Genomic DNA, 19,782 nt, shown 5'->3' on the forward strand with positions numbered 1-19,782 from the left:
CTGGATGCAGAAGCAGCTTCTCAGTTCCCTCTGGGGGCCAGTTATGTGAATTAAAATGAAAGGGATTCACAGCCAGGTCCAAAGCAAATGCTCACATTGTGAAACTCCATGAAAAAGAGAAAGGTCAAAAGAAAAAAAAAGACATAAGGAGACTTAATCATATGCAGGGAAAAGGTTATGCAGCCAGTGCCTATCCCAGGGAACAGCAGAGGTACAAAGGCAGAACGAGTTTCCTGTGGTTTAGCACCAGGGGAGGGCTTGCTTTGGCACACAGCTCCTGGTAGTGGCCCCTTCATTTTATCTCGAGATAGGAGCCTTTTCTCCACCCATGGCAAGGCACTGCAGTGCTGCTGCACTCTGGGCTGTTCTTTCCTCTTAGCTGAGCAGTGCAAGAGCTTCTTTCTTGTCCCACTATAATTTAAAAGTGAGAGAATTTGGGCTTCCCTGACTCAAAGGTTTATTATTAACAAACCCCTCTGTTGCTCGCACCCCACAGGATGGTTTCAAGTAAACAGTCACACCACTAGTTGGAGAAAGGCACACATGTGATAAAGGAGACTGAAACAGCTCACTGACATGTTGATAACACAGCTGATAAGGAAAACAAAAAACTGACTTCAGAAAATACAACAGTTGAGCTTCAGTCCAAGCCAGAAGCAGCACCTGGCCTCTCTTCTCTCCCAGCATCAAGAAGATGTGTGCAACAATGCTGAAGATCTTTCCAATTCTAGCCATCCTTGCAGGTAAGAATAACAAACTGATCGAAAGAGCGCTGGAACAAAGGAGTGAGAGGGCAGGTGAGCCTGACCAGCAGGCCAGGAGAAAATTTGAGATGAATTATTTCAGGATGGAACAAAAATCATGGCCATCCTGCCAGCCCATTCTCTGGAAAACCACAAACTGAGCCCTGCCTGGTGAGAGCTTTTTGCTCCAGAGCAGAATTTAGGCTTTGGGAGATTAATGCGTTGCTCTGATGGTAGGAAGAGGCAAAGAGCTTTTCTGTGGAGCGTTCAGGTCTTTCAGGTGTTTCAAGGTCAGGTTTTTCCATATTTGGCTTTTCTCCCCTCTTGATAATATGGCTGGAAAATGATGCCTCAGTCCCTCAACCACTAAAAAAAATGAGGGGGATGCTTAACTTTAAGCATGCAAATAATCTTTGGATTTCCCTGAAATTAAATGAGGATGTAATACTTTGTGGAATCCAGGAATTTTATGGTATAGTAAAAACTAAATGTTATTCATATTTCAAGGGCATTTCATTGTGCTAAGCTTTACTTTTAATATTTACAGAAGCAGTCATGTTAATGCTCCATGGAGAAGAACAGCCCTTGTATCCACTACAGAAAATGAAAGTTAGCTTCTACCTCTTCTTTTCCAGATGGAATTATTTGGTTTGGGTGCCATAGAAATATTTTAAGTAGCTGTTACTGGAGTTTCAGTGTTCTATCTCTCACCCACAAATAAACCTAACAGATTTTTAGATATGAGAAGTAATTCAGAATTGGTACCATATATGTTTTCAAAGAAATGTCCTCTAATTTGAAAGTTCTGGATTTAAGACTAGCAATGTGCCCATATTGTTGGGCACTACTGACTGGGGGTTGCTGTTGTGGCTCAGAAAAGCAAACTTGGTTTTATTTCATATATTTATTTCCTGAGTGTTAAAAACTGCAGAGGACTTCAGTGAAAGTGGGAGAGTGGCTCCCAGGGCCAGCCCTGATCTCCTCACTGCCCTTCCTGCCCACAGGCCACAGCAGCGGGGTCGTGGTGACCGTCCCAGAGAAGACAGTGAATGTCACAGCAGGAGGAAACGCCACCCTGCTCTGCACCTACACCAGCTCTGCACCACTGGGGCAGTTCTTTATTCAGTGGAGTTTCTACAGTGCCAAAGAGAGCCAGCTGCACACCGTAAGACTCTCATTTGTTATTGCTGTGAAATTATGGTTGAGATAGCCTTAAGCCCCCAAAGGATCTCGTTATGTTTGATGGGGTTATCCTTACTACAGACCAGGTAATGGTGGGGTTCCTACCCTAGAGATTAAGGACTGGGGTTCATTGAAATTTAGGGGCACATGAACAAATTGTTTAGGCTGCTGGTCCCCACTGACATGCCTGAATGCCTTCACAAACTGATGAGAAAGCACAAAAGGGATTCAGATGCTCAAACAACTTGCTCCAAGTCACACAAGGAGCGTGAAGCAAAGACCAGGTGTCCAAAACCACACAAGAGCTGCAGCTCCTGAACCAGCTCCCTTTTCTCTTGTCTGGCAGATATTTCCTGCCATTGTGAAAGCTGCTTTCCTGCTGAGACGCCCTTGCCTATGACAATGTGTTGTTCCCCATTTAAGGGTCAAATGAGAGCTCCTTGACTCAGGCACTGCAGTTTTGGCAGCTCAGGAGAGGTGCTGTGCATGACAGTGGACTGTGAGCACAAAGAGAGCAGCAAGAGTGTTGGCAGCACTCTGCAGAAAGTTGTCACAGCAGGAAATTTGCCACAGCAAACTTGCATTGGTATTTCCTGGCATCCCATGGCTGTCACTGTGGAAACAGAACAATTGCAGGTCAAGGGCAAATGGTCCCTGCCCTTCCTGAGACCCCAAGAGGCTGCGGAGCCAGACAATATCTTACTGTGAGGGTACAGTGAGACTGTGCCGTAGGCTGGAGTGTCAGCAAAGATGGGATTGGGAATTGATTGGGAATTGCCAATATTGCCAATTGCAATGATGTGGTCTCACCAGTGCCTGAGCCTCCTGTGTGGCTGTAAAGAGCAGCCTGGTGTGCCTGGAAGGACTCAGGGATGGGATGTATTTCTGCCCACATGTACTCACAGTACTGCCCAAACTTCAAGGACTGTTAATCTTGTGTTCTGGTGGGGAAATGAACCCATGAACTTCATTCCCAGCATGACACACGAGGTACGAGCTCCCATCAGCTCAGCCCTGACCATGGTGAGCAGTCAGCAACACATTTCTTTGTAAGAAGTAATCCTGATTAGAAGTGTTGCTGAGTCCTTGAAGATGACTGGGATTCCTTTTCCATGCCCTGGTGTCAGGCTTGTGCTTGTGGGACAATCATTTCTCACTGTTTTTATTCTGTTGCCAACATTTTTTTTTCCTGGAAGTTCAATCCTCCTGCCTGGGGTTACAGCTGAGAGTTGAAGTAAAAAGTTTTGACTTAGAGGAGTGTCACAGTCCACACTCAGGATATTTTTGTCCTGCTCACAAGTTTCCTAATGATATTACAGTAGGAGGTTTGCTGTTGCTGATACAGTTGTACCTTCCATCTGGTTTACCAATTCCAGCAGAATTAGCCTGCAATTTGCAGAATGTGCAGATTGTAACAGATTTGGCATTGAACAGCAATAGCCAATATGTAAGAAATGGCAATTTGACCTACAAGAGAACTGCTCACCCACCTGCAGTATCTCACAGCCACAGATAAAGGCTGTATCAGTGCTGAGTACAAACCCCAAATTCTGACTCGAGCTGAGTGCCAGGCTGATGTAGGCACACCTAGCCTGATTGTGTAGCTGAGTAGTTGTTACTCATTGTTTGCTTTCCTCAAGTTAAAACTATTTTATTAAATGAAGAATTATTCCTGAACGGGTACCTCACAGCCTAGCCTGGTTCGTAAGGTGAAGTCTCAGCTCCTGCTCAGACCTACATTTGTGCTTCATTTCATGCTCTGAGTCACTCAGCTGGCCCCAGTGTACAGCACCTAAGTAAATGTTTGAAAGCTGAAGCCTCTGTTGACTCTTCACAGGCGAGGCTGCAGCCTTGCAAAGCTAAATACAACTCCTGAACCTAACCTGGGCCACACCTTGAGCCTCCAGCCCAGGCCACCCCCAGCTCCATCAGTGAAATGATCAGGGACTACCTGGCTAACCAAGATGTGCCCAGGGCAGGATTCGTGATTGAAATTTTAAATTCACTATATGAGTAAAGGTCATGGATGCCTGTTACTTTTAGGCAAAACTGAATTATTGATAGACTTCCTATGAAAATCTTCTCAAAATAAAAGTGAACTTGTAGCACATTGATCAGCAATAGAGGACAATGAGAGAAAGCCCAAAGGAGGAAAAAGGCAAGAAGAGTGACAGAGCAGTCCATCCCAGCCCAGGAGAAGGATGAGCCTGTGTGAAGCATCTCCCGGGGCAGTACAGGAAAACTTCCTGGAAAGGGCCTCTCTCACCCATAAGCATCTCTTTTGGCCTAGGGGTGATCTTTTAAAGCTGAGTTTTAGCCAGCACTTGGATGACTGAGCAGGCAGTGTAAGGAGCAGCTCCATGGGAAGCAGAGGCAACCCCTCCCATGCAGAGGGGTGCAGATGCTGTTACGCAGCCGCAGTGACTGGGGATGTCAGTAAGACCACAGAGGTTTGCCTGTGGTTACCACAAAGGGAAGTGCAAAACTTTTAGAAAGTAATCAGGTTGTAACTGGAGTGTTTGAAGCAAACTTTAGACCGCAATCTTTGCCTAATTTTAGGTGGGGCTAGGAATAAGCTCCTATTTCATCTTGTGATTGACAAAGCCTGAGCTATTTCTGCATGAACTCTGAGCACACCCTCCTTTTTGGTCAGAATGGATGGTAGGTGGGGAGCTGTGTGAAGAAGTGCCTCTTTGGTTTTGGGGAAACATGTGAAGTCTCATTTAACTCTCAGATCAGCACATTTCTACTCAAATGCAGCACTCCCCGTGTCACGGTATTCTGAGTATGGATGAAAAGTCAGTCAGGCTTTGTCAAAAGACGGTCTATGTGACAGATGCACGGGGAAGATGTAGCTGGAGATACAAGGTAAGAAAACAATCCCCATAATCCTAAGGGGGAAAACAGAGCTGAACAGCTTCTGCTAGATTTGTGCTACTGTGAAACCTGTGTTCATATCCTCTATTGAAATCTCAAAGCCAGCATATGACTGAAGTAAGTTGAATTGGATGCATCATTCAGAATTTTTAACCTGCCCTATTTTTTATTGCATTTTTCTCTGTCAAAATTATTTTGGATGTAGCTGTTGTGTTGGTGTTTTTTCCCCCCACCTGGCTGAACTGGCACCTTCAGGAATATTCCACCCAAAGGGCATCTGAAGGGTGTGAGCACCCACCAGAGCCTCTGGGCTGAAAGTGAGCAAGACTGGATAGTCCAGACTTTGGACTACATATTTACATAGAAGAAAAAAGTCATCCTGGATCTCCTTTCTAGAATATAAAACCATTTTGAGATGTGCTGGATACTGAGGACACTGAGCTGAAGCAGCTTCCTCCCAGCTGTCAGCTCAGTGTTCCAGACATCCATCCCAAACTCTGTGACTGCAGCAGGATTCCTATCTCACCATGGAGTACAGGGTACAGCCCAATGTAAACTGAGGTCTAATAATAACTGCTAAAGAGCTGTTACACCAAATGCACTGAGAAAACACATTTGTTCTTGGTGCACTGTAGGAATTACTCACTAATAGTTCAGCCACAAGAATGACACTGTGAGAACGTGAAAGAGCTGCTCCTTCAATGGATTTGCACCAGTTAAAGCTGCTGAATGATTAATCTTCTAAAGGCTTCTGACTCCCTCCCTTTCTTCTTCTGCCAGTGCACTTCTGTGACAAGACACTTCTTGTCATTGTTAATACCCTCAATTCCCCGTGCAAAAAGCCCGGCAGGGGACATCCCTATAATATCCCTACCAACTTCTGCCAGATCAGAGTTTTGACAAAAAATGTGTGAAAAGAAGCTGTGGAGGAAAGAAGGGTTTTAGGCAGAGACTCAGCCATGTGACACACGTGAAAGAAACCAACATATGTGAGACCATTTGCTTTCTGAGCTAGCTGAGTTCAGAATCTGAGCTTTGGTCTTCATTAACACTGCGTGTGCTACATGGAGGGCAATTTGTTCTGTAATTAGATGGTAAAATGTTTAAGGAAGGGATGAACATTTTTTCCCCTTTTTATTATTTTATAAATTCTGTCTGTCCTCAGAGCTCAAAAAGAGATCTTGATCTCAAACCAGTAGAATTGTTAATATCCTCCATTTTGTAGTAGCTTGAGAAAATGTCAAACAGAAAATGACACACCAACCAAATGCCAGGGCCCTGTGGATGCTGGAGCTCTCCAGGCAAAGGCTGTGAGTCACACACTGAATCCATCAGAAAAACGTCACCCAACAGGATGCTGCAGCTTTACATGTGCTGCTGGGGAAAGGGAGAAGAGGCTGGGGGAGGAAAGACAGCTCCTGGAAAAGAGGCCATGTCCTGAAACTGCCCCCAGTCAGGAGGTCAGGGTTCCGTGGAGATTAAGCAGGACACTTTGTAATGCACCTGCAGGTACATCTCATAACTTTGACACCCAGAAGTAATAGACATGTACAGCATTGTGATGCAGTGCCTCCAGGAGCTGAGGATGGGAGGAGTATTGACCTGGAAATGATGAATTAGTCCATCCAAAGCCATCTGAAAGACACATATTTACACAAATTCTAGTATATATTTGTCCTGTCGAAAGAAGAGAAGCAGGGGAAGGCATGTTTCTTCCAGTTTCCTGCCTGCTTCTTCCTTCACACCCTAAGGAAGATCTTTCTACAGAAGCTGTACAACAAAAACCTGTGTGTGGGTTCCTCACACTCTGCTCAACACCTGGCAGCCTTTGGAAGTCCTCAGCTCAGCATCAGCTCTGCAGGCAAATACTTTCCACATCACTCTAGAATAAACTCATGCCTGTGGCCACGGCGAGTAACCCCAGCAGTGTCCCAAAGGCGTAGGAGGATGAAGTCAGTGGCTTCAGGCACTGCCTGCCACAGTGAACAACCACCAAATGCAACCCTTTCTGAGGTCAGGAAGTCTTATTGGCAGATGACACTCCCTGTTGAGCAGAAACTATTGTCTCTGACACTGGTTATTATGTTCATAAAGATTAAAAAGGATCTGTTATTATGTTCATAAAGATTATGATTATAACTTCATAAAGATGATGAAGTTGTTGGGGACAACAGTTTTAGGAGTGATAATCTCCTCTCCTTTTTCTGTCAGTTGTTTGGTTAGTCACCCAGGCAGCTGCTTCCAGGAAATGTGAAAATTACCATTATATAGTAATTTGCCTGGACAAACTAGCTGGTAAGGAGGAGCAACAACCATTAATGCTCCCTCAATATTGTTTCTGCTCTGGTAAATCATTGACTTCACTAGAGCTGCTCATTTTTGCTTGAGGACATGAAAAGCTTATTGTTTGACAGGAAGCACAGCAGATTCCTTTTGCATTTTTTTTTGCATTCAAGATGGTGCATTTAAAATATATTTATCACACCAGATTAAAAAGGTTTCCAGAAAGTCTGCCATTGACTAAATATACAGTTTCCCCATAGACACATTTTAGGTAACATGGAAAGAAAAGTCAATGACGTGTCTGCAGGAGGAAACATGAAGCTGCCAGTTGTCCAAAGCCAAAAGGTTTTACATATCTTCAACAGAAAACAAGTTGGTTTTTTTCTACTTTCTAATCAAAACAGACACACTTTTGCAAAGATTTTCATTTCAGTTTTCTGAAAGCCACTAACCAGCTTCTTCAAGTACAGCATAAAACCACTTGGAACCAGGGTCTAAAACACCCATTTTGAGTGTATTGTTTAAAATGGACTGTGATTTCACAGCCAATTAACTGAAACATATTCCTGTTAAATGAAATTTCCTGTGTACACAACGCAATCACACCTCTGGGACAAGATATACACTCAGCAATTAATCAGAACATTATTCAGCCTTTTTGGTGTTTACCACCTTCCTTCAGCCAATGAACTCCAGAGGCAGGGAGATAAGCATGGAACAGGAGAGAACAGAGAACAGGCAGGAGCCTGCAGAGGAACTGAACGCATTGCCTGAGAATGTTTCACTGCTTTTATGTCCATGCCTGACAAAAAATGACCCAGCAAGACTCCGTTTGAATCTAAGAAGAGAAGAAATAGTCTCTGCTGTGTTGACACCTGCCTCGGATTTAACAGTGTACACAAAATATTTTCTCTGCATTCGTTGATTCAGAAAGAGAGGGCACAGGGGATTAGTTTTCAGTGCATTGTGTGAGGATTTGAGCACGTAATTCACCCTGACTCCAGGTCAAATATACCGAGCAAATATCCCAATTGCTTCTCTACAGTTTTACTGGCATGCCCTGACTGCATTTACAACTTGCAGCACCAGTCTGATTGCCAGGAAGATGTGCTAGATTTAAATGAGCATTCAGTGGACCCCTTCTGCTACTCTTTACACTTACATAATCCCAGATTACTCTGGGATACCACATCCCAGATCTGCTCTGAGGTAGACTGAGTAGAATTTAGCCCCTTTTTTCCAACAATCAAGCCTTTAGCAGGGTATGATGGGCCTGCCACTTCTCTCATGCTGCAGTGAGACACACATTACTTCATTAAAATGATTGTAGAGCTGATGGAGGCCCTTTCACTGCCCTCCTCCAGCAGTGCAGCTGATGGAGAGGAGGTGGAAATCCAGCCCATCACTACTGAGAGCTGTCCAGGGACACCAGCCTCAGAGGAGGCTGAAGTCACAAGTTACAGTCCTTGTAACTTCAGACTCTTGCAAGAAACAATGATAAATAATACTCTGCTATTGCTGACACTCAGATAAATGTAGAGTGAGACTAATGTGGCCTGTGTGTTTTTGTCATTCCAAGTAGACAACTCTTTGGATGAGAAATTTGTTGAAACTCAACTCCCTATTCTGAACACTCTTCTTCCCCAGGGAATACAGTGTATCCATCCAGGCTCTGGTTTGGCAGTAGAATTTCATCTCTAGACATTTGCAAAGCATAAAATCAGTTTTAGAATGGATGGTATTGCATGCACAATGGAAACTGGGAGGAGCATCCAGCTCCAGCAGACTTCCTAAGCAGGTCTGCCATCGAGCTAACCCCGGACCTCTTATTCTTCCCCACTGCACCACCAGCGTTCCACACCTTGGGAATGCTTTGGTGTTCAGAGCCCTGCATCAATTGTACCTGGTGTTTGTAATCCTGGGGCAGGGAAAGATAAAGCCTGCCTGAGGAGTATTGGCAAAATTGAGATTGGGCCAGGCTGCAGTCCTGGAGCTGCTGGTGCTGTGCAAGCTGCATTCTGACCTTCATTTCACAGCCATATCTGTGCATAAACCAGCTGTGCTCTGACAGTTTTGGAGTGTACCTTGCCTTAAGCTAACAAAAGCTTTTAGATAACATTTCTTAAAGACTTCAGTCAACACCGTATCAGGGAGGATAAATAGAAATAAGAATTAATATTCTTAATTCAAATGCAATCAGTTGATCTGCAAAGTAAAGCAAATTGTACTTCCCACCTGGGGATCTGCAGTATCCCTAAAAGGCCGGGAACGTGGACCAAAAGGAAATTTTCATACTAGTCAAGTGAGAATGGCCTGTGAAGAGGAGTCTGAAACTTTTCCCTACAAGCATTTTCTCACTATTTCCATTAAAAACCAAGCTGTTACTTCAACTTCAGTAAATACATTGACACTGCTGATTCTGGAATACTGCCAGGGGGAGCAATGTCAGATCTATGTGGGTCACAACCTGCAATTCCACACAGACACCTCTCACCAGTTTAGAGAGATGACTGAGTGTGCTGGAACTGCTCACTCTGCCTGTGTGTGCATGTAGACACCAGGGAACAGATTGCCTATCCCAAATACTGCCACTTGCATACAAAACTATCATTAACACCTCAGAAAAACAATTAATGAATCATAGTGTTCCACATCTTTGTTCTTTCAGATTGAGAGTTAGACTGGACAGAGGGCAGGTACTCCTTGAGAACTATTATATTTACCCCAGAGCAGAGGAGATGCTGCAGTTCTAAACAGACTCAGGGCCCAAGGCTCAGACACAATTCTACCTCTCCTTTCCATCAGCAGACAAGTCTGGGCTTATGAGGCCACTTCTACTCCACAGTGCTGCAAAGAGCAATTGATGCTACTCAAGTCAGTGAAATCAGTCACTGTCAAATCAGCAATTTTTGTTTGGGAGGAAATGTTTCATTCCTCAGAAACATTTATCTTTACTATGTCTATCATTTGGGAAAACATTTTTTTACTCTTTACTAAAAGGGGAACATCTTGATCCCAAATAGGAGCCCCCCCAAGCACTGAGGTCAGCAGGTAACCTTTACTTTCTCCCTGGTATAAATTCAAAAAACGAAGGTAAGTCTATGACACTGCCTCCAGTGCTGATGACACAAACAAGAACAGCGTGACTGCTCTAACTGCATGTGTGATGACTCTGCTGCTCTGTTCTTGCACTGCATCCTTAAGGCTTTCAAATTGACTGCCAACAGATCAGGTGCCTTGTTTGCTTAGACCTTTGTCTTGTGAATTCACTTCAGTCCTCTGCTTGCCAGATTCTGTATTTGGAAAGCTCTGCAGCCACCCACTTTGCCCAATGACAGGTCCATCCTTGTCATAATCTCCTACTGAGCTGCTTATTAATGCTATCACCAATTAGCAGTGCTTCACTTAATACCATTATTCACTGGGCATGACTTAGCATTTTTTCACAGAGTTGTCAGATGATGGTCAATGGTCTCACCCTTGTTTTCATAATTGTATCAGTCTGTGCTTGGAGTATCAAGTTTTAAAGATTTAGCTACTGTCAACTGCACAATTAAAAATGCCATTTCTGAAAAGCTTGTCTTTTAAGAACCTTTAGAAGTATGTGTTCAAATGTATGATATTTTCATTTCTGCTTTCTTGGGGGAGGAGGCAAGAAAAGGGTGACATTGCTTGGCTTTCATCAGAAATCAAATACATTCTGAGTACCAAATATAGCAGCAAGAAGCCCTTTTGTTATTAAACTAACAATTGTTTCTTTATCACAGATCTATTATTATTCAGGAGGCCAGTCTTACTCCTATGGAGCATTTAAGAACAGGATAACAGCTTCAACAAGTCCAGGGAATGCATCAATAACAATCTCCAACATGCAGCCCTCAGACACTGGCTCCTACACCTGTGAAGTTTTCAGCCCTCAGGGTGACGCTGGACAGAGTCAGAAATCTGTGATTGTCAGCGTGCTGGGTAAGTGCCTTCCCTCTCTGTTGCTGTATTGTCCTTTTCTTTCTGTGTAATGAAACGCTGAATTCACAGCTCAGACAGGGAATCAGGCCGTGGTAAACAAGGCTGTGATGCAGAGGGAGCTCCCTGAGTCACTGCAGCAGAGCCTCCAAGGGCTCCGAGGCAGGCAGAGCCCGGCTGCCCTCTAGCTTCCACCACAGCTACCTCTGCCTGAACTGCAGCCGAACCTCATTCCTCTACAGCCAACTGTGGAAAAGCTCCTGCCATGTCTCTAAATAAAACGATGTTGCAGAATGGTGTATGGTGAATAGTGAGTGGCCCATTACAATAAAATAATTGACACCTGTAGTCTCAACATCTCCCTAGTAACAGTTAATATGCAAATGGAAGATAATAAAACTGTATGCTAGGCCATTCACATATATTTAATATTACTCAGTTTTTTAATGGGAGAGGCTTTGGTCAGTTCCAAAGCTCTTGGATGGAAATACCTGTGGATGGGGTTCAGAGCAGCACGGTTCCAGACCCTGAAGTGAATGTCTGCAGCCCTGGCTATGCACTCCCAATGTTTCTGTTCTTATTTTACAGTCAAACCATCAAAACCTTTCTGCAAAGTAGAAGGAACACCTGAGAAAGGCCATCTAATCTACCTCCTGTGCAACTGTGAAGAGGGGTTGCCTCGGCCCACCTACCGCTGGTACAAGGTGGATGAGAACACCCTCAAGCCTGTGACAGAGCAGTTCAGTATGTATCAACAGGAATAACACACCATGATCAGGATCTGAAACTCCAGCATTTCAAATGCTGTGTATCACATAGGCTAATTAAGATTTATCCTTCTCTTTCAATAGTCAATGTCACAGAATTGTATTTTTACTTATTCGAATCAACTGACAGCTGTCAAAACTACAGTTTCTATTTAATAAAAAAACCCCTTGAAGTCCTGTCCATGCCTTTAAATTGTTAAAATAAGAAAAGTATTTATGCCTTTACATCTCTCTTCCCTTGAAATTCTGAGTGACTTTAAGTTGAATCAATGTGTCACTCAAGTGCTAGCACATCCTTCCCTCCCAAAAATTTTCTGGAGCTGTTACATTTTCATTTGTGGAGTTACATAGACAACCACAGTATCAACGTGGGTAAAACATCAGCCAGACTGGTTGGCAGAGTAGGGGCTTCTAATACACCCCCACTGGAATCCCCAGAATCCACTGGAGCAATTTTCAAGGAAGGTAAACGTTTTAAAGAATGTAAAAACTCCACACAAACAAATCAATAATTGGTGAACCCTTTTTTTTGCTATCTGAATAGCTCCCCATTGCAGAGCACTGTTTGCCTCTACAGAATCCAAGCAGTAACGTGTTCCTGCTCCCTGCTTTGTCACAGATCCAACCTCTGGCATCCTCTACATCGGCAACCTCACCTCCTTTGAGACTGGCTACTACCGGTGCCTGGCCAGCAACCTCCTGGGGAACAGCACCTGCGAGCTGGACCTCACAGCCAAACGTGAGTGCAGCGCAGGGGAGCACTCCCATCTCACATGGGGGACACACAGCTTGCAGGAAAATTCTTTAACAACTTGGAATTTTTTTTCCCAAGAACAGAACAGGATTTGGAGAGCTCTGGAGTTTTCATCCAGGCCTTCCCAGACTTTACAATGACCTAGAAAACTGATTTAACGTCCCCACTTTAATTTCCTGCAAAGAGCAGGAGCTGGACCAGGTTCTGACTGCAGAGCCTTTACTGAGAACAGACTGACAAGGAGTTTTGAGGCATTTCTTCCAGGCAACAGTCCCACAGAGAACTCCCCACCCCAGAAATTACAACCACCAGTGAAATGTGGCAGTGCAAGGACTGGGGCACTGTAGATGTGACCAGCAGCTGAAAGACAGAAATAAAGATTTCAGTAGGTGTTTGCAATGATTGAAAAGCAAAGGCTTTTATCCACTGTCAGTATTTCAGCCCAAGGATTCCCTTAGCCAGGCATAAACAGAGTTTGTTGGGATAAGGAGCTACCAATGAGAAAGGAGGCAGCAAAGACCAGCCTAGAACAGAGCTCTCACCTTCCTGGAGAATCCCTGGGCACCCTCCTGCAAAGAATTCTTTGAATTCCAATCCCTTCATTCTGCTAAAGGCTCCTGCACTAAATTCCCATGGGATTTTGCTATATTACTACTTTAAAAAGTCAAGTAATCTTTTTTTCCTTTCCTTTGCAGATTCAGATGGTGGTATTGTTGCTGGAGCACTGATTGGAGCAATTCTGGCAGCTGCTATCATTTGCATTATTGTCTGGGTATTAACCAAGAAGGCAAAACATAGGAAGTCAACAATTAATGAGATGCAGTAAGAATTTCTGTTTGCTTCGTTTTAAGACAATTATTTCTGTAAAGCACTGCTGATAATCCAGAACTAAAATCAAATGCATAATACAAGTTTTGAGAAAACTTCCAGAGTAAACATCTTCTATTGGGGGACTTTTTACTTGTTGCTCTTTTAACAGAAGGTGCCATTGCCCTCTTCCCTATTTTAACAGGCAGCTACCACTTAGAAGTGTCTAAAACAATGAAGTGAATGTTTTTAAACAACACAAACTAAAGTGGAAAGTTATAAAGAGAGCTCTTTAAAGTCAGTGTGGTCTGTTAAAAGCAGGTGGAGGAAGTAAAAAAAGAGCAGCTAAGGGTCACCTCAGAAAATTTACTGGGATTTAAACACAGAGGGCTCAGGTCAGTGCTGTCTGAAATTACAGGACACACACTTGGGATACCCCCCAGGCATCTCAGACTGCAGGAAACACAACATTTAGACAACAGAATGTCCATTTTGATCCTGCCCTGGAGATGTTTTCTTCTCTGTGCTTTGGTTGCTCATTTTTCCTTTAAATTGCCAAGTCCTCAGAGGTCAGAAAAAAACTGTGACTTCTCTGTAGCGCAGATTTAATTCTTCTTAAAATGGAATTCTGCTAACCCAGAGCAGTGATCAGTCACTCTGCACCTGATTTCTGCTTTCAACTGATGTAGCATTAACATCTAGTTTTGTACTCAGATCCTAATAAATCTTACTGCATTGAAATAATCCACTAGCATCTGATATTTTTTACCACATGAAAGTGCTTCAATATTGGGAGTTGCTTTATTATTATTTTGATAAGATAGATGGAATTAATACCTGTTACTAAAAATACTGTTCTAGACTTCCATATTTCCTAAAACACTAAATATATTTTGTATTACTTTTCAGATTTCAGTATTTTCATAGTTCTTTTTCTGACTGAACTCTATTTTTCATGCACTTCAGTGGGACACAGATCTGCATGGAATTTCCCACAAAGCTCACACCAGGCAGGGAGTCTTGCTATCCCTCCTCAGACACTGCCAGTGCTCTGTTTCCCTTTCCACTTTCCTGGCATAACATTTAAACATACTAAAATGCATTTTATTCTAGTTGGATCACTTAAAGCAGCAATGCAGCTGTCTTTCTAGCTAATATGCTGTCACTCTTTTTGTCTCAGCACCAGTGGTGGTGTAACCTTTTCACACAACCTTGGAACAGTTACAATAACATCGGGGTTACTGTTCAGATAGCAAATACAAAGGTTCATTATTTTGAAAGATTCCTGGGATTTCAACACGGGAGATCACAATCCTAATCCTGTCTTTCTGCAGAGAAATGGCTCAGAAACAATCCAATGCAGACTATGTTCAGGTACCCAATGAAGAAAACGTTCCTGTGACCACAGTTCCATCGAGCAATGCAACAAATGAATATCCAAGTGCTGATGAAACAGCAGCTCCTGCAACACCTGAAAATCAAGAGAAGCAAGAAGCAGAAAAAGAAGAAACGGCCTAGAGTTTGTAATAGAGTTTTCTTTGTCACCTTGTCACCCTTTATACAAAAATTGTTATCATTGAATTTACATAAAACTTGTATCAAGGCATTTGTATTGTGAGCCACTGGGGTGGATCAAAAAGGGTCTGTTAGATAAAGACACACTTTGTGAATAGCAGATTTGGCCTTTAAAGTCAAACAAATTTCTTTTATTATCTAGCTACAGTAAACACGGCCAGTACACTGCAGTGTTTCCAGGGACTCATTCTGCACAGCAGAAGTAAAAAGAAGTTACATTAATGTCATCAGAATGCTGAAACAGATGTCAAGACCCAAGTCAAGGAAATCTTGTGTGTCTGAATTCCACTAAAGCTAAAAGTAAAAAATAAATCCTGGTAGTAGTAAGCAAGGAGCTTATGCTGGTGAAGTTGTCAGTAGCTTCCATAGATAGAACAGATTCCCTAGAACACCACAGGTTTTATACCTGTTCAAAAAGTAGAAATTGCCCAAGTTATGTTAAAGTTTTTAGATAAAAGAAAGGAACAATTGACCACGTTCTTGACTTATGATTCCTCTCATACTTCTAACCACCAGTGAGTAATAGATGGTAGTAAAAAGGCAAAATAAGAAGCAGAACAGGGTGCTGGGAGTAAGGAGGTAAGGAAAATAGCATGTACTTGGAGTTTCTTACCATAGTGTGATGTTTTCTGTCAGCCTTCTGGCAGATGTTTGTTCTCACTACGGAATTTAAAGTTTATTAAAAAGGATGGGACACCATTCCTAGCTTCCCACTCTTACTCTTCATACTCTTGGCAAAGCAAAATTCAAATTAGGAACTGATCCACGGTGTGTAGCTCTAAAACCCTGCAGAGCCATGCAGGATGCAGAAACGTTTTTCAGAATTTGCTTTAGATATTCCAACAGTCTTTGCTGCGTGGCCCATTTATCTTCCCACAGGAGCAGGGATCATTAATACTGACACCAAATATTAAGCCAACACTCAAGCCACCATCTCCTAAGGAAGCAGATTGATAAAGCTACAGAGCAGGGAGTTTTTGCTGCACAAAGATCAAGAATGAACACAGAACTCTCAGCTTCAGCTGCTCCCCAGTCAAATGTTCAGCAGTGCCTGTGCAATATATAAGAAACATTTACTCAGTCAGGTTCCCCCTTCAATGAAGGTCTACATGGCCAGAGTTATCCCTCCTGTTCTTAATTAAGGAGTCCCCTCAGTGACATTTAACCTGCATTTTGTGTTCTAAGATCCATTTAAAGTCCTTGGTGAAGGTATTTGTTTGGTTGTAAGTTTCTGTCTTGCTTATCAAAATAAATTGCATTACCTTAATCCCTACAAGTCACAAGTAGAAACTGCCAGCTTGCATTTCCTCCTTTCCTTGAGGCTGAAATCAAACATGTTGCATTTCCATAATGTGTAACGGATGGCAGGGTTTCATCTTGCTGTTCACATCCCAGACACACAAGCTATTTACAAAATACCAGTTTTATTACATGTAAGTTTAATAAAGTTTTATAATACCAAAGATTGTTGTTTAGGAAAGTTTTTTATTTCACAGAATTTCATCCTTTGTTCATGGGGAAATGTATTCACTGGTGTCAAAAATGATCTTATCAACATCAGGACAGGAGGTCACTATTCAGATTCTGCCTTGTAATAACTTAATATCAGGATTTGCTAAGAATAAATAAAGATTAAACCAGACTTCTGTTAGAAAATCAGATGGTCAGTGCTGCATATGGGAGTAGCTTAGAATCATCTGGAGAAAGACAATCAGTACCCACAAAACACAGACAAAACCCCACACACAAATCACAAAGGCTAAGAGAAAAAACAAAGACTCTAGAAGAAAATAAAAATTGGCTCTAAATGGTTAAAACATTTTTGGTCCTGCTTCTTGAAACAAATAATTCTAAACTGGGATGTGAAGTGGAAGGAATACCACACTTATACACGTCACACTGTAAACTGAAAGAAAACTGCAAGATATTGAAAAATACTTTAAAATCAGCGAGCTATTTAATTAACAGGAAGTACAAAGAGTTGTTTTGGCACCGCACTTGAAGGACAGCTTCAATAAAAACATTTCATTACCACGCTGATACCACACACGACATCCTAGTTGAGCTACCAGAATCTGAAGTTTGCAGTCTTAAATAGAAGTGCAACAGGAGAGACACTCAAGTGGGAAGCCCCCTCTAGCCTTCCACCATTCTTTTCAGGATGGTTCCCAGGCCCCCCTTTGCCACTTTCAGTGGGGTGAGCTCTTCTTTATTCTCAATGTGAATACTTGCACCATGAGACACCAGCAGCTTTGCCTCCTCCACTCTCTCTTCATCGCAGGCTAAATGACTGCAGTGAGAACAAGAAACCCACAGCCACTGTTAAACCGTCCAAGCTTGCAAACAGAACAATTGCTGTATGTCAGAGTGACACTGTGAATGCTGGGGGGAATGCACAGCTGAGAACAACAAATGCACAAGCAGCCAACTACCCAGACAGACTCCACAGCTTGCTGCCCAGCCCCTCTGCTGTCAGTAGCAACTCAAGAACATTCCTCCTGCTGCTCTCCTTGCAATTTAAGGCAGCTCTTTGGGTTAGGATTTGGCTCTGCAGTCAGCAAAGCTAAAGAGAACATAACCCACAGTGAGAACGGAAAATGGCAAGCTCTGTTAAACTGAAGGGGAGAAATAAATTGTCCGATGCTAAAAGATAATGAGTAACTGTAAAAGTAGCAAATGCTTTTTTCCATTTGGCACAGTGTCCCAGGAAGAACTGTGTGCATTCCAGGGCCATACTGGCATTTATGTACAGCTAGAACACACTGCTTGACCTTACTGACAGCAAAATCTCCATTCCACCGTGGTTTTGACACCAACTTCAAAGCAGCTGTAACCCTTACAGATTCAAATGGATCTCTAAGGTAACAAAAAACCCTAGGCTGATTGTACTTCAATTGCAACTTATTTTCTTTAGAGAGGTGAAGAAAAGCTTCTGAAATGAGTTCTTGCTGGGCAGGACAGAGTAGACCAGCCTGCAAGACTCGTTTCCTCTGACTCTGATGTCACTAGCTCACTTTCTACCCTGTAGCAGCAACCAGTGTATTCCAGAACAATACAAAACGTGTTCTATACTCTCTAAGTACATGCAGTAACCCAAATTAAAGCATGCAGGCACAGACCACTAAGGCAAAATACTAAGCATGACTCTCTGAAATACTTTTTAATTGCACAGGGATGTGAAGCAAGAGAATATTATGAGGCAATGAAAAATTAAAAAAAAAAAAAAATTGAAGCAATGGAGTTTCATTTCACAGAGATTACTCTATAATAAGCAAAATAAAAATAAAATTACTTACAGAGGCGTATTCCCTTCAGAGTCCCGTATGTCCACTGTTGCATTGTGCTGCACAAGGATCTGCACCATCTTCAGGTTCCCTTTGGCTGCTGCTCTGTGTAACGGGGTGGACTCAAAGTGATCTGTTGCATCCGGATCTGCTCCGTTCTCCAGGAGCATGATTGCAATCTGAGAGTGTTGAAAGAGAAAGGAGTGGGGGAGGAGGATGTGGACTCAACATACCCAAACCCTTCTTCCAAGAACTCCACCAGCTCCAGTTAGGTAAACATACCTCCTGCTTATTTTTGGAGGCTGCATAATGCAGGGGCGTGCAGCCGTTCTGATTGACAGCATTTACATGAGCACCCTTGGCAATGAGGGCTTTCACAATTTCATCCCGGCCCGCTGAAGCTGCAATGTGCAAGGGAGTCCAACCAGCCTGCAGAGGCAAGAAGAAACCCACATTACAAAAACCACGAGTTTCAGGCAGCACCTGGAGCGCCCCTCACGAGGCCGGGCCTCAGCCGGAGCGCCCCTCACAGCGGCCCGCGGCTCCCTCAGCCGGAGCGCCCCTCACAGCGACCCGCGGCTCCCGCGGCCGGAGCGCCCCTCACAGCGGCCCGCGGCTCCCTCAGCCGGAGCGCCCCTCACAGCGGCCCGCGGCTCCCTCAGCCGGAGCGCCCCTCACAGCGCCCCTCGGCTCCCTCAGCCGGAGCGCCCCTCACAGCGGCCCGCGGCTCCCTCAGCCGGAGCGCCCCTCACAGCGGCCCGCGGCTCCCGCAGCCGGAGCGCCCCTCACAGCGGTCCGCAGCTCCCGCAGCCGGAGCGCCCCTCACAGCGGCCCGCGGCTCCCGCAGCCGGAGCGCCCCTCACAGCGGTCCGCAGCTCCCGCAGCCGGAGCGCCCCTCACAGCGGCCCGCGGCTCCCGCAGCCGGAGCGCCCCTCACAGCGGTCCGCAGCTCCCGCAGCCGGAGCGCCCCTCACGAGGCCGGGCCTCAGCCGGAGCGCCCCTCACAGCGGGCCGCGGCTCCCTCAGCCGGAGCGCCCCTCACAGCGGCCCGCGGCTCCCTCAGCCGGAGCGCCCCTCACAGCGGCCCGCGGCTCCCTCAGCCGGAGCGCCCCTCAGCCGCGCCGGGCGGGCCCGCGGCTCCCTCAACCACACCGGGCGGGCACTCACATCGTCCTTATCATTCACGGGCACGCCGAGCCCGAGCAGGAGATCAGCCACGTCCGTGTGTCCCGCCGAGCAGGCCCAGTGCAGCGCCGTGCGGTGATCCTGCGGGAGGGAAGCGGTGAGCGGGGCAAGCGCGGGCAGCGGCTGGCGGGAGCCGCCCCCGGGCCGCCCGCCCCCGGCTGACCTGGTCGGCCCGCGTGGCCTGGGCTCTATCGCGGAGCAGCAGCGCCCGCAGCTCCTCGAGGCTCCCCGCGAACGCCAGGTTACACGCAGCCACATTGGACACCGCGCCCTCCATTGCTGCCCCGCGCCGCCCCAGCCCGCCGGCCGCCAATCAGCAGCGCGCCGGGGCCCGGCCCGGCCAATCGCGCCCGCCCGCCTGC

The 19,782-nt window shown here is 44.9% G+C and overlaps 2 protein-coding genes across 3 annotated transcripts; one reads left to right on the forward strand and one right to left on the reverse strand.

The window, feature by feature from the left end:
* The first annotated feature begins 161 nt into the window (after positions 1-161).
* Positions 162-16,414, forward strand: VSIG1 (V-set and immunoglobulin domain containing 1). 2 transcript variants are annotated; one of them, XM_063416888.1, is made up of 8 exons: positions 162-743; positions 1,748-1,908; positions 4,686-4,793; positions 10,853-11,051; positions 11,637-11,792; positions 12,435-12,554; positions 13,265-13,391; positions 14,711-16,414. In XM_063416888.1, the coding sequence occupies exons 1-8, from the start codon at positions 695-697 to the stop codon at positions 14,892-14,894; spliced, it is 1,104 nt and encodes a 367-aa protein (XP_063272958.1). In that variant the 5' UTR covers positions 162-694; the 3' UTR covers positions 14,895-16,414. The 2 variants fall into 2 exon arrangements, with proteins under 2 accessions (XP_063272958.1, XP_063272959.1); XM_063416889.1 differs by lacking the exon at positions 4,686-4,793 and having other exon boundaries at positions 169-743.
* On the reverse strand, positions 16,359-19,743 carry PSMD10 (proteasome 26S subunit, non-ATPase 10). The gene is made up of 5 exons (XM_063416890.1): positions 19,584-19,743; positions 19,403-19,501; positions 18,518-18,664; positions 18,248-18,414; positions 16,359-17,241 (listed from the first exon to the last, which is right to left on the reverse strand). The coding sequence occupies exons 1-5, from the start codon at positions 19,695-19,697 to the stop codon at positions 17,088-17,090; spliced, it is 681 nt and encodes a 226-aa protein (XP_063272960.1). The 5' UTR covers positions 19,698-19,743; the 3' UTR covers positions 16,359-17,087.
* Between the last annotated feature and the right edge of the window lie 39 nt (positions 19,744-19,782).

Source organism: Prinia subflava, chromosome 20 (genome assembly GCF_021018805.1).
Source record: "Prinia subflava isolate CZ2003 ecotype Zambia chromosome 20, Cam_Psub_1.2, whole genome shotgun sequence".
Classification (NCBI taxonomy): Eukaryota; Metazoa; Chordata; class Aves; order Passeriformes; family Cisticolidae; genus Prinia; species Prinia subflava.

Bases quoted from the DNA above. Each gene is read 5' to 3' on its own strand.
- VSIG1 (XM_063416888.1), top strand. From the start codon at position 695: ATGTGTGCAACAATGCTGAAGATCTTTCCAATTCTAGCCATCCTTGCA. The intron at 11,052-11,636 runs GTAAGTGCCTTC...CTTATTTTACAG, and splicing joins TGTGATTGTCAGCGTGCTGG to TCAAACCATCAAAACCTTTC. The intron at 12,555-13,264 runs GTGAGTGCAGCG...TTTCCTTTGCAG, and splicing joins GCTGGACCTCACAGCCAAAC to ATTCAGATGGTGGTATTGTT.
- PSMD10 (XM_063416890.1), bottom strand. From the start codon at position 19,697: ATGGAGGGCGCGGTGTCCAATGTGGCTGCGTGTAACCTGGCGTTCGCG. The intron at 18,665-19,402 runs GTGAGTGCCCGC...TTGCCTCTGCAG, and splicing joins CCGTGAATGATAAGGACGAT to GCTGGTTGGACTCCCTTGCA. The intron at 18,415-18,517 runs GTATGTTTACCT...CAACACTCTCAG, and splicing joins CCTCCAAAAATAAGCAGGAG to ATTGCAATCATGCTCCTGGA.